At 37.4% G+C, this 14,738-nt stretch overlaps 1 protein-coding gene across 1 annotated transcript in view; it reads left to right on the top strand.

The window, feature by feature from the left end:
- The window catches only part of LOC118634031 (cyclin-Y-like protein 1), a 64,466-nt gene that overhangs the window by 12,503 nt on the left and 37,225 nt on the right, over positions 1-14,738 (top strand). Inside the window, exons 3-5 of the mRNA XM_036268372.1 lie at positions 4,136-4,239; positions 4,586-4,636; positions 12,930-13,027. Of these exons, the coding sequence (XP_036124265.1) occupies positions 4,136-4,239; positions 4,586-4,636; positions 12,930-13,027 (253 nt within the window). The remainder of the gene's footprint in view (positions 1-4,135; positions 4,240-4,585; positions 4,637-12,929; positions 13,028-14,738) is intronic.

Here is a 14,738-nt window from a genome sequence, read left to right as displayed (position 1 = left end):
ACACCAGTCCAGGAAACACAGAGAGTTCCAAACAAGATGAACCCCAAAAGACCCACAGCTAAACACATTATAATAAAAATGGCAAACATTAAAGACAAAAAAAGAATTTTAAAGGAAGCAAGAGAGAGACAGAAAGTTACCTACAAGGTAACTCCCATTAGACTGACAGCTGACTTCTCAGTAGAAACACTACAGGCCAGAAGGGAGTGGCATAAAATGTACAAAATAATGCAAGGCAAAGGTCTGAATCCAAAACGACTCTATCCAGCAATGCTCTCATTCAAAATTAAAAATGAATAAATAAATAAATAATAAAAAACTTCACAGATAAAAAAAAAACAACTAAAGGAATTTACCACCAAGTCAGCACTGCAAGAAATGCTGAAGGGACTGTTGTAAGAAGAAAAAGAAACGAGAGAGGGAGAGAGAGAGAGAGAGAGAGAGAGAGAGAGAGAGAGAGAGAGAGAAAGAAACACAGGCATAAAATAAAAAATGGCAACTAATAACTACCTATCAATAATAACCTTAAATGTAAATGGCTTACATGCTCCAATCAAAACACACAGGGTAGCTGATTGGGTAAGAAAACATGACCCATATATATGCTGTCTACAAGAGACCCATCTCATAACAAAAGACTCACACAGGATGAAAGCGAAGAGATGGAAAAAAATTTTCCAAGCAAATGAAAATGAAAAAAAAGCTGGTGTAGCAATACTCATATATGACAAGATAGACTTCAAAACAAGGGCCATAATAAGAGACAAAGAAGGTCACTACAGAACATTAAAAAGATCAATCCAACAAGAGAATATAACCCTGGTAAACATATATGCACCAAATATGGGATCATAAAAATATATTTAAGAACTTCTGGAGGACTTCAAGGGAGAGATCAATAGCATTATGATTATAGTGAGTGACTTTAACACCCCACTGACACCATTGGATAGATCTAGATAAAAAATTAACAAGGGCATAGAGTCCCTAAATGAGGAACTAGATCAGTTGAACTTAATTGATATTTATAGAACATTTCACCCCAAAGCTGAAGAATATACATTCTTCTCAAGTGCACATGGGACATTCTCAAAGATAGACCACATGTTAGGACACAACTAAGTCTCTACAAATTCAAGGAGATTGAAATTATATCAAGCATCTTCTTAGATCACAATGGCATGAAACTAGAACTCAGTTACAAAAGAAACATTCAAACATTTTGAGGCTAAATAACATATTATTAAACAATGATAGCAACAAGATCAAGGAAGAAGTTAAAAACTTTCTGGAAACCAATGAAAACGAACACATAACACAAAATCTATGGAATGCAGTGAAAGCAATCCTGAGAGGGAAGTTCATAGCAGGCCTATCTCAAGAAACAAGAAAAATTTTTAATTGACTTCCTAATCCTACAACTTAAAGAACTAGAAAGTAAACAAAAAGAAAAACCCAGACCAAGTAGAAAGAAATAAATATTAAAGGTCAGAGCAGAAATAAATGACATAGAGACTAAAAAATAAGTCAAAAGATCAATGAAACAAAAAGCTGACTCTTCAAAAAGATAAACAAGATGGATGGACCATTAGCCAAACTCATCAAGAAACAAAGAGAAGACCCAAATAAACAAAATCAGAAATGAAAGAGGAGAAGTAACAACTAACACCACAGAAATACAAAGGACCATCGAAACATCCTACAAACAATTATACACCAACGAACTGGACAATCTAGGAGAAATGGAAACATTTCTAGAAACACACAATCTCCTGAAACTGAACCGAGAAGAAATACAAAACTTGAACACACCAATAACAACAAAGGAAATTGAAGATGTAATTAAGAAACTCCCAGCAAACAAAAGCCAGGCCCAGATGGCTTCACTGGGGAGTTTTACTGAACATTCAAAGATCTGCTACACATTTTTTTCAAACTATTCCAAAAAATCCAAAAAAGATGGAAAACTTCCAAACTTATTTTATGAGGACAGCATAGTCCTAATTCCAAAATTGGATAAAGATACTACAAAGAAAAAAAAAAACTACAGGCTAATATCCCTGATGAACACAGATGCCAAAATTCTTAACAAAATATTAGCAAATCGGATCCAGCAGTACATCAAAAAAATTATCATGAGCAAGTGGGATTCATCCCAGGGATGCAAGAATGATACCATATTCACAAACCAATAAATGTAATACATCACGTAAGTAAAATTAAAGATAAAAACCTTATGATCTTATCAATAGATACTGAAAAAGCATTCAACAAAATCCAGCACCCATTCCTCATCATATCTTGACATAATAAAGTCCATATATGAAAGACCTACAGCCAACATCATATTCAATGGGCAAAAACTAAAAGCATTTCCCTTACGAACAGGAATAAGACAGGGATGCTAACTTTTGCCACTCTTATTTAACATAGTACTGGAAGTCTTATCCACAGCAATGAGACATGAAGAAAAAATAAAAGGAATCCAAATTGGAAAGGAGAAAATGAAACTCATTATTTGCAGATGACATAATATTGTACATAGAAAACCCTAAAGACCCCATAAAAACTCTACTAGGCTCAATAATTAAATTTGGCAAAGTAGCAGGATACTAAATTAACATCAAGAAATCAAAAGCATTCTTATACACCAACAATGAACTCACAGAAAGAGAAACTGAAAAAAACAATCCCATTTATCACTACGGCAAAAATTAAGATCCATAGGAATAAACTTAACCAAAGAAGTAAAGGACCTATTTGCAGAAAACTACAGGTCATTGAAAAAAGAAATAGAGGAAGATATAAAAAAGTGGAAGCATATACCATGTTCATGGATAGGAAGAATTAACATCATTAAAATGTTCATACTACCCAAAGCAATCTATAGATCCAATGCAATCCCCATCGAAATGCCAACGATATACTTCACAGAACTAGAACAAATGCTTCAAAAGTTTATATGGAATGAAAAAAGGCCCTGAATAGCCACAACAATCTTGAAAAAGAAGAACAAAGTAGGAGAGATCACTATACCAGATATCAGCCACTGTAATCAAAACAGCCTAGTAGTGGCACAAGAACAGGCAGATAGATCAATGGACCAGAACAGAGAACCCAGAAATGGACCCAAGACATTATGCTCAATTAATATTGGACAAGGGTGGCAAGAGCATACAGTAGAGTCAAGACAGCCTATTCAGTAAATAGTGCTGGGAAAATTGGATAGCTACATGCAAAAAAAAAAAAAAAAAAAAAAATTAAACTAGACCACCAACTTACACCATACACAAGAATAAACTCAAAATGGATAAAAGGCTTAAGTGTGACTTGTGAATTCATAAAATTCCTAGAAGAAAATATAGGCAGCAAAAATTGAGACATCATATGCAGCAGAATTTTTACTGGTACATCACCTAAGGCAACAGAAACAAAGGAAAAAATGAATACATGGGACTACATCAAACTAAAAAGCTTCTGCACAGCAAAGTAAACAATCATCAAAATGGGAAGGGAGACCATAATTGCTAATGATACATCAGATAAGAGGCTAATTTTCAAAATATTTAGAGTACTCATACAGCTGAACAAACGGAAGACAAAGAACCCAATTGAAAAATGGGCAGAGGACCTAAAGAGACACCTCTCCAAAAAGGACATACATATGGCCAAGAGATATATGAAAAAATGCTCAACATCCCTAATCATTAGAGATTAAAACAAGAATGAGGTATCACCACACCTGTCAGAATGGCCACCATCAACAAATCATCAAACAACAAGTGCTGGTGGGGGGGTGTGTGTCAAGAAAAGGGGATTCTAGTACACTGCTGGTGGGAATGCAGATTGATGCAGCCACTATGGAAAACACAGGAGATGCTCTCCCATGCCCTCTCTTCAGTCCTGAAGAGTGTGTGCCCATGATGCTCATTTTTCATTAAAGGAGGCTGTGTGAAAAACAGGACAGCCCAAGACCCTCTTTGGAGTTTTTATTTTTCTTCTGTATATTGTTAGAACAAAACGATTTTGTGTTGTACATATGTTTAGTTAGATTAGCCATACTCCATTTAAATTTAAATTAGATAGGAGACTTTGCAACTGAGTAATGACACATTTTTTTTTTTTTTTTTTTCAGTAAGATATTCTAGTTGGTTACCAGTAAGGGGTTCAGGATATTTCCAGATGCCTGGCCAGAAACTGGCTCTTAGAGCTGTCAACTGTTTGATCCTGGTGATTCAGGTGAAGTGGGTGTAAATGTAGAATCAGAAACTACCACTGAGGTAGTGGTTCAGATACGCAACAGGTAAACTTTGTATTAGCTGTGTTTCTCACCTGGCCTGGTTTGCTTTGCCCTTTTCTTCTGTGTGTGGAAAGACTTTCATTTGTACCTGATATAGAGTATCTGTTAGATCAAAAAAGTAAGATGTTACTTTACGGAGCTCAACTGGCCAGGAGATTTAAGTTATACATTTTGTTGGAAATTATAAAAGAAATGGAATTAAATTTTGTCTTATTTTGGTACTCTTTCAGGTAATCAGTAACATTTGTTTTTTTCTATCATTTGTATCAGAATTGATATGTTAATTTTTTTAAATTCTCAGTGGAAGAAAAGAGTAAGAAGAGCCATTCATTTCATGTAAGTAAACAGTTGAAAAGTTAAGTAAGAAATTAATAATTTGAATAATTGTCTGCCATGATTTAAAAAAATATATAATGGACCCAATATCATTAGCATGGATCTTTTTGGGTAGATTTTTTTAAATCTCCTGTTATCTTAATTATCAAATTTAAATATTCAGGAAAGGTTTTGGCTTACAAATGCCCAGTTTTTAAAGGGTTCTGACCTTTAAGTTAAATTTCAATAACATTGTCCTGGTATAAAGATCTGCCTTAATTTTTATTTTTAAAAATTTTTTTTATCCTCACCCGAGGACATTTTTCCATTTTTTGTTCAGATAGAGTGGGAGGGAGAGAGAGGAAGAGAGAGAGAGAGAAACATCGATGTGAAAGGGACACATCAAGTGGCTGCCACCCGCACGACCAACCAGGGCTGGGGACAAACTGCAAACGAGGTACATGCCCTTAGCGGGAACTGAACCCGGGTCTCTCGGGACTGCAGGCTGACACTCTAACCACTGAGCCAAACTGTCCAGGGCTTATTCTTATTTTTTAATGAAGTGAACAACAATGTAATAGCTGTCAGTTGTTAGCACTGTCTGTGGACTTACTGTCCTAGCAGCTGAGAGCTCAGCGTTCTCTCCACGTGGCCTTATTTCCACTCTCTCCCTCAATGTGTATCATGGTTTTTACTAAATCAGAATCCCTGTTCACATGGTTGTGGCTGTGTAAGTAGATCTACTGCTGAGCCGTAGTGTTCTCTGGCTGAGCCTCTCTCCTGTCCACCCTTCATTCTCCTTCTCTAACATGACTGAAATCTGAGCACTTCTCCTCTTCCCCAGGACCCTCCACACCCTTCTCCCTGGTCAACACGACCTCAGAGCCCAGTGCAGAGAGTAGGCTGGTCTCCCTGCTTCAAAATAACTTTTTTTGTACCTAACTATCTAGTAATTTGGCAGAGAAAGAAGACTATTAGACAGAAATACTGCATTTATGCTACATTAACATAATACCTAGTAAGTCTACATTTTTGTTGTGTGTGGAATACATTTTTGGACTAGATTCACTTCCTGTTTTCTAACACCTATTTTTTTTTAGAAATGAGGTAGCATTAGTCACAGACTTGTCAAAAATATTTTTCATTTACTAAACATATTTGTTCCATTCTCCATTGGAAGCAATCTTACCCTATTATAGCACAGACTGGTTCCCCTAGGCCTGCTATGCTCCTGTTTTTTGGGCATATTTCTTTAAAGTCATCTGGGTCTCACATAACTGTTCTCTCGTGTTGGATCTCCTATGTCTTAGATGAGTGATTTTCAATCTTTTTCATCCCACGGCACACATAAACTAGTAACTAAAATTTTGCGGCACACTGAAATATGTATATGTTGCCAATCTGACATGCAATAAAATAGGTGTAATTTTGATTCATCCACGCTGGACATCTATTGTGTTGGCTGTTCATTTTTTAAATTTGACACTCTAAGGGTAAAACGGTCAGTGCCCTTGTCTAAACTGTCAGGTTCGGCAGGTTTTGATAATTCTCCAGTGTGCCGCACGGGACTCTGGTGGAAAGGCTCTGTCCCAGGCTGTATGTTTCCTCTGTCTTGTCATGTGCCCCTGTGTTCCTGGAGCTCTTTGTCCTGGCCAAGGACCCCTGGGCAGACATTTTTTAGCGACCTAGCCTCTGAAATGCCCCCTGTTTAGTAAAGTATAGAATTCTAGGTTGAAATTAATTTTTGCAGTTCTAAAGACATTTCTGCTGTGTCCCCATTCCAGTGTTGCTCTTAAATCTGTTGACAGTGTATGATACATTGTACATTACCAATTCCAGTTATTCCCCCATCCCCTTCTTCTCTGGAAACTTGAAGAACCTTCTCTATTCCCTGGATTCTGAAATTTTATACTATAATATAACATGTACCTTTTTAGTTTATTGTGGCCATTAAGACTGCTGATCTTATCTACTTTCAGGGAATTTTATTGTTTGTTTCTTTTATATATATTTTTTCTCCTTTTTTCTAGTATTCCCATTTCTCAGTATTTGGAACTCTGAGATCAGTATTCCTGCACAGATCTGTAACATTTCCTGTCTTATTTTCCTTTTTGTGTTTTTCTACTTCCTGGAGATTTTCTTGACTTTATGCTCTAGCATTTTTATAATTCTTTGTTTTGCTATCTTGTTTTTAACTTATACTGCTCTCTTATATCTTATCATTCTTTTTTTATATGGTATTATGTTCTTTTATCAATGCAAATTTTTGCCTCTATGAGGTTAAGAATTATTTTTTTAAAGTGTTATCTTAGCTCCTGAATTTTATCACTCCCATTAATTTTTTTTTTAATGCAATAGTTTTCGTTTACATAGGACAACTCATTTGCTGATACTGTAGATTCTAAGTTGCTCTATTAAAGTAATCATTTAAAAATGTGATATTCTTAGCATGTAGATTTTAGAAAATGTTTTCAACTTTTCTTTATGAGTTCTGATTTTTTTAAATTAATTTTATTGGGATGACATTAGTTAATAAGATTATATAATTTTTCGAGTAAATATTTTTAAGATACACGATCAGTATATTGCACTGTGTGCCAACCACTCAAAGTCAAATCATCTTCTCTCACCGTATATTAGACCCTCTTCACCCTTTACTACCCCCAGCACTCATTTCTTCTGGTAACACCATACTGTTGTCTGTGTCTATGAGTTTTAGTTTTATGTCCCCAATATGAGTGAAATCATATGGTTCTTAGCTTTTTTTTTTTTGTAATCCTCACCCAAGGATACCTTTCCACTTATCTTCAGGTAGAGTGGGAGAGAAGGAGGGAGGGAGGGAGAGGGAGAGAGTGGGAGAGAGAGAGAGAGATGGGAGAGAGACAGATCAATTGGTTGCCTCCCGCAGGACCCCAACCAGGATGGGGGACCAAACTGCAACTGAGGTACGTGCCCTTGACAGGAATCAAACCCATGATTCTTTGGTCCATGGGCTGATATTCTAACAGCTGAGCCTAACTGACCAGGGCTGGTTCTTAGCTTTTAATGACTGATTTATTTTGCTTAGCATAATACCCATGTTGTCGCAAATGGCAGTACTTCATCTTTTCTTATGGCTTAGTAGTATTCCATTGTATATATGTATTATGTCTTCTTTATCCAATCATTTATTGAAGGACACTTTGATTGTTTCCATGTCTTGGCCACTGTGAATAACTCTGCAGTGGAAGTAGGGGTGCATGTAGCTTTGCAAATAAGTGTTTTCAAAATTTGGGGGTAGGTACTCAGAAAAGGGGTTGCTGGGTCTTATGGTAACTCTACTCTTAATCTGTTGTGGAAACTCCATATTGTTTTCTATAGTGGCTGTAGCAGTTTATATTTCCACCAGCAGTGAATGAAGGTTTCTCTTTCTCCACAGGCTCTCCAACACTTGTTATTACCTGTCTTGGAGTAGTTAATTCTGTTTGGATCTTATTTTATGGCTTCCCTTAGAGGTGTGGTGGTACCTGACTTTTGATATCTAATCTGAAGAACTAGGAGTGAGCAGAACTTTTGTTAACTGACAGAGCTTCTCTGCAGAAATGCGGCACTGAATTCTGAGCCTGCCTTGGTTCTGTAAGACAGACTGGTTTCTTATTCCTGACCCAGACCCTCTCTTCAGGCACCAAGGTAGTGCTTCCTCTCCTCTGTTCTGCCATGTCAGTGACCACTCCTTCATGTAGTGCTCAGCTCTCAAACATTAAAAATCATCTGCTGTTATTTTATATTGTGTAGAGCTTTTTTAATGCCTTTGATTCCAATGACATTGCTCTGAAAGGAAGGGGACTGGAAATCTTAAGCTTATAGGTTCTAACTCAAACCCAGAACATCTACTTAAAGTATAAATCAAAGCTTAAAGTTTTAATTTTAAAAAATCATATTAATTTAGAGAATATTGTTGCCTATGCCTGTAGTTAGCATAGTACACTAAACCTGGATTAAGAATTCTATTCAAACCATGCAGTTTGCCATATTGTCCTATTTGTGTGCAACATCGATGGAGCAGTGTTCATTAATGCCTAAAAGTGTGAGAAATTTTTAAGTTAATTAAAAATCATTAATTCTTAATGTCCAAAACTTGTCTTGTGAAAAAGTAGAGAAAACAGTAAATGTCAGCTCCATGTTTTAATGGGTTAACACAAGACAGTAGACACAATGGTGGGGGCAGGATTTCAACAGGTACTTCACTTGATAGTAAGATTTTGGTTGTTACCTGTTAGACTTCTAGGTATGGTTATTTTTCCAGTGGTTGCTATTGAACTTTAAGTCTACTAAGTAACCCCTTCCCTTCTTTGCAAAGATTGTATAAGTCCATCTACTCTGTCATTTGTGCTGAATGAATGAAGATGTGGTAGGATTTTTGTCCCTGTCTATTCTAGTGACCAACCAAAATATTTATGAACACTAAATTGTCAACAGTATTTTGGCTCTTTGATTTTTTTTAATTTACATTTTTATCATTGTGTTTGTCAGTGTAGTTTATTGAAGTTGTAAATCAGCGATAGAAAGGTCTTAAGCATAAAGAACAATTGTTTTAAATTTTCATGCAAGATGAAGGCAAAGTAACATCTGGCAGCCAATATATTCAGGCTTTGCTAGGAGGCTTAGTTCTGTCGCCCTCTAGTGGATCCAGACACTTGAAACTGAAAAGTTGGAATAGTTGGGAGTGGGCCTGGGGTGATGGGGAAATGTTCCCCATTTCTTTGGTTGAATGTAGCCAGTAGACTGTAAGTTGTTGATTTACTGGCTGAGCCCCCATAGAGCTGTGAGCCAGTGACTCATTAACAATTTTAAATGTTTTAGCATTAATATTTTCAAATACAAACCACTATACATTCATAATAGAAAAAAAATTAAGTAAAAGAAAATTGGAGCAAATATCACCCAAAGCTTTACCAAGTAGTCTATATTTTGGTGTATTTTTTTCTTATTTTTTTTTTTTTTTTACTCTCCTATATATATAGGTTTGGGTCATAGTTGACTTTATTGTGGTGTATTATATGCCATATTACACCTTAATAGTAGTGAACTTAAAAGATTACTTTCCATTCAGAATAAAAGTATTTAAATGGATTTTATATTTTATACTGTATTTATCTTTTTGAGATTCTAAATGTAAATTAAATGTTAACTGCATAGCTTAAGGAACATATCAGAGTTTTAACTATAGTTAAACATTTCAAGCTTGAAGGAGAATTTATTCCTCCCAGTAGTGTTTTTTTTTTTTTTTAAAAAATATGCCATCTGGGACTTTTGCTTCATGAGAAATAAGTGGTTTTAAAGTAAAACATCTGAAACAGGCAAAATGGTGTTTTATATAATATAAAGATATTTCTGATTATTGGCTACTGGTAGTTTTTAAATGCTCTGTATTTTAAAAGACATCAACTAGATTTCCCCCCTGTCCTATCTTTGGTGTATTTGTGGGGGATACTGATGGGAACGTATGACAGGTGATGAAAGCTGTTTTATATTAATGTAAGGAAGGAAGGCTCATTTGAATTAGTTTATAAAAATACAACAAAACTGATATAGTAGGCAGTAAGCTAGACATGAACACAGTAGGAACAATGGGCTGAGTGTGTTATCAGGGAGGAAAGCTTTGGGTGCCTAGCAATGGGCAAATTGGGAAACCAAGGTGGACCTTGCCCCAGGGTGACCTTTCCTCCCCTAGCATATCTCTGGACATCGAGGTTCTGACCCACATCAAATAATCTTATGAACAAAGCCTCTGTTCCATTGATCACAGAGACAGAGTTTTGGCCAAACTATAGATAACATCTAAGTCCAGAAAAGCAGCAAGTCTAGGCAGGGCAATGCCATGACTGAGGTCAGGACCAGCTGCAACAACTAATGACCCTCTGTCCTGGCACCAAACAACCAGTGGTAACCAAACCCTGAGAGGACACACCTGGAAAAGTCATGCATATTCTCCAGATCCTCCGCTCAGACCTGCTCTAAAGTTTCTGCATTTAAATAAAAACTCTTAAGATAAAGAGCCCAATGAACATGTTCTCTCTCTCTCTCTCTCTCTCTCTCTCTCGTCTCTCTCTCTCGTCTCTCTCTCTCGTCTCTCTCTCTCTCTCTCTCTCTCTCTCTCTCTCTCTCTCTCGTCTCTCTCTCTCTCTCTCTCTCTCTCTCTCTCTCTCTCTCTCTCTCCCTCCCTCCCTCCTTCCCTCCCTCCCTCTTTCTCTCTCTCTCTCAACCATGCCTTTGCATTTTCTCACTCTATTCTCAGGTGTGCTCACCCTGGAACTCACCTGTACCCTTCCCCCTCTTCTTTTCCCAGGCATGTATATCCTTGCATTTTTTTCTTCTAACTTCCAAGGGCCCTTCTTTTGCCTTTGCAATTTGTTTCCTGAGCCCATGCAGCCCAGCTGGCTTACTTCCTCTACCTCCATGACTTTCTAAATACACTTTCCCTTATAATTTGAGTTCTCAGCTGAACACAAGGACCAATATCTAACATCTGGTGCTGTTTCGCTGCTAGCACAACCAAGCATATTAAAATTGTTGGTATTCTGTGGCATTAAAGAATGCTACGATTACTTTCAATTATTTACACTGACCAGGATTTGTTTTTGGTTTTATTTGAAAAGGCTCATCCTAACATAGTTTAAGCTATTTCCATATTTTATTATTGCTTTATTGTTGGACTCTCTACAAATCAGTAAATACTGCCCTGGCCGGTTTGGCTCAGCGGTTAGAGCGTCGGCCTGCGGTCCAGAGAGACCCGGGTTCGGTTCCCGCTAAGGGCACGTACCTCGGTTGCAGTTTGTCCCCGGCCCTGGTTGGTCGTGTGGGTGGCAGCCACTCGATGTGTCCCTTCACATCGATGTTTCTCTCTCTCTCTCTTCCTCTCTCTCCCTTCCACTCTATCTGAACAAAAAATGGAAAAATGTCCTCGGGTGAGGATAAAAAAAAAACAAATCAGTAAATACTTTAAAATAAACAAATACTTCTAAAGTGTTTTAAAGGTAGTTTTTCTTTCTAGAGGGTCTCAAAATTTACTGTCACCTCTTTGATACCACTGCAAATCAATTTTAATTTGAATCTGTAGTAAGATTTAAATAATTTGTTGAACACTTTTAAATTTCTAATTTGTCCCGATTCTGTGCTCAGCACTGGAGGTAGAAGAGGAGTAAGAGTCCTCCCTTCCTGGAGAAGCTCTTTGTAGGAAGGGACGTCCTGTAAGCAATTGATACCATGTAACAAGTGGTAACTGGGATGTGCCAGTGCAGAGACAGGGAGACGTTTTTCTGTGTGGCTGTTGGCAGAGGCATCCTGGAGGCCGATGGGAAGGGGGGTTAAACTTGCTGGAAAAGGAGGAAGAAAAGGCCTTGTAGCCAGAGAGAGCAGCATGAGTGAGGCAGGGCCCTGATGAGTGTCACGCAACTTAGAGGACAGAAGTAATAACATAATGGAAAGTGTTCTCTGAGGTTCCCATTGGAGTAATGTAATGATAGTCTTAGTCAAACATGAGGGAGAGTTACATTCTCGGAGTTGTTTTATCTTTTTTTATTTTTGGATGTGACAGAATCTTAAAACAATACTGTTTTATCCTCCAGATAAGGAAACTGAGGCCCAGAGAGATCTCTGACCCCCTAGCTTGTAAGCCTTGGGCCAGCCCCAGCACACACACACCTCTGACTCAAGTACCTTTGTTTTGTTGCACTGTCTCCTGAACTAATATGTATTATTGGTTTCATTTACTTCATCAAAATGCTCGTTTCAATATTATATAAGGAATTATGTTTTAATGTAGAAAATAAATACTAGAAATAGAAATCTCAGCTGCCTTTCATTTCTTAAGGAAAAAAAGACACACTGAAATTTTATTCTAAATGTTTTATATTATTACAAAGGAAAGTTATCGTAGGTATTTACCAGGCTTGATTATTGGTACTAGATCAAGAGTAGCATTTTATAACCCCTTCCTCAAATCTCTGTGGTTGTCTCATGGGTTTTCAGTAGAGTGCACATGATATCGCACTACAGCAGTTCATAGAGTTAAAAAAAAGTTAATGATTGGTTGCCTCCTGAACAACCCTCACCAGGGCCCAGAATCAAACTTGAAACCCAGGTACCTGCCCTTCACTGGGAATCGAACTCATGAACCTTTGGTCCTCGGGCCAATGCTCTGACCACTGAGCCAAACCGGCCAGGGCAAAAAAAGTTTAATGTTTAATCATTTAACATTTTAACCAAGAAAAAAGACATTTTTATAGGTTTAACTTTTACTATGATATTTTCTTCTGTTTTCCTTCCCCTTCAGGTGTCTTCAGGTCTCCATGAAAAGCACAGCTCATGCTCAACTATATTTTTAGATGGGAGTACAATTTGCCAGCCTAATCCTAAAATCACCATGCAATGGTGAGTACAAATAGGTTGCCCAGGGCTCAGTGACAGACTTCCTTATGCCACAGGCTTCCTGCCCTGTGTAATTTCACTCATTTGATTGTCCTTTTCAATGATCAGGATAAGAAACTGGTGTCAAATATATATATTTTTATCCTCACCCAAGGACTTTTTGTTCAGATAGAGTGGAAGGGAGAGAAACACATGAAAGGGACACATCAAGTGGCTGCCTCCTGCATGACCCAACCAGGGCCGGGGACAAACTGCAACCTAGGTACGCGCCATTAGCGGGAACCAAATCTGGGTTCCTCTAGACCACAGGCTGACACTCTAACTGCTGAGCTAAACCGACCAGGGCTCAAGTATATATTAATTTCAGGTTCCATTAGAGTGGATAAAAGAAAGGAAAGCCAGCAAATAAAACATCCTCCCAAAAGTATTTATTGTTACTTGATGCATTACTGTTGTTGAGACATTGTTGAACAATGAAAGGAGAGGTGCTTTTTACTGAATGTTTCTTGAAAGAAAGAATTTTTATTTTTATTTTTAATTTTTATTTTATTTATTTATTAATTTGTTTTTGTTACAGATGTTTCTCATTTTTTCCCCATTGACCCCCTCCTCCCCTTCCCTCTCCACTCCATCCCCAGCTTTGTTGTCTATGTCCATTGGTCATGTACACATGCATGTAAGTTCTGTGGTTTATCTCCTCACCCCCCAGGCCCCCCTCCTCTGAGGCTTGTCAGTCTCTACCCCACCTCTATGTCTTTGGGTTAATTTTGCTCATCAGTTTGTTATGTTCATTATATTCCACAAATAAGGAGATCATGAGATATTTGTCTTTCTCTGCTTGGCTTGTTTCGCTTAGCATAATAGTCTCCAGGTCCTTCCATGTCATCTCAAAGGATAAGAGATTGAAAGAAAGTATTTCTTTATGGGACCCGAGCCTCTAACATGCTCTCCTCTGGTAGCTGCTCCTGGAAGGAGAAACAGCTTGTCCCCTTCCGGCACCAGAGTGCACCTGCCTTTGGGTTCATTGGCTTTTGTCAGGCTTCCTCTATCATACATGGTTTTCTTCTGCACTATTTTTATATAAAAATTTACTTCTTTTTTTTTTAGGAAAAATGCATCAAACCAGTCTTAAGGAACAAATTTTCAAGTTAATTTCTTTGTGGATAAAATTTGTTCAACTGAGGTTTTAATTTTATAGATGTAATACATTTAGTTATCTATGTATAAATATAGATACATAAACACATGTCCAAGACACTATATCAATTTTTGTAAGAAAATCACAGCAGAGAAACCTAAGAGCTGTGAGGCTGTGGAAACACAGGCACAGGCACTTTACACTGCAGCAAACACAACAGGGTCGTGATGAGGAAAACTGCTCCTTAAGTTCTGCGAGCACCACATAGTCCACAGTTGGAGATGCTTTTTAAAAATACCTAAGATAAAATTTTCAGGCTTATCTAATAGCAAAACAAAACCAAAGTAGGATGTAGATCTTCCTGATCCCACTGGGTTGTCCAAGGAACATTCAGCATCTCCCTGGGATGTGAGTGTTGATATCCCAGAGCACTGTTTGGGAAATGTTCCCTGAAAATATGAAATATTCTTATTGCTAATTTTATTTTTCAGTCCTAAAAACATAATTTGTTTATAAACTTAATTTTGTTTCTATTGTACCAGTCTTTTTTGCTAACTAAATGATCAGTAACTTCTA

The sequence above is a fragment of the Molossus molossus genome, unplaced genomic scaffold (assembly GCF_014108415.1).
Source record: "Molossus molossus isolate mMolMol1 unplaced genomic scaffold, mMolMol1.p scaffold_m16_p_1, whole genome shotgun sequence".
NCBI lineage: Eukaryota > Metazoa > Chordata > Mammalia > Chiroptera > Molossidae > Molossus > Molossus molossus.
The sequence above is the reverse complement of the archived record's forward strand: the minus strand, read 5'-3'. Positions and strand labels throughout refer to the sequence as shown.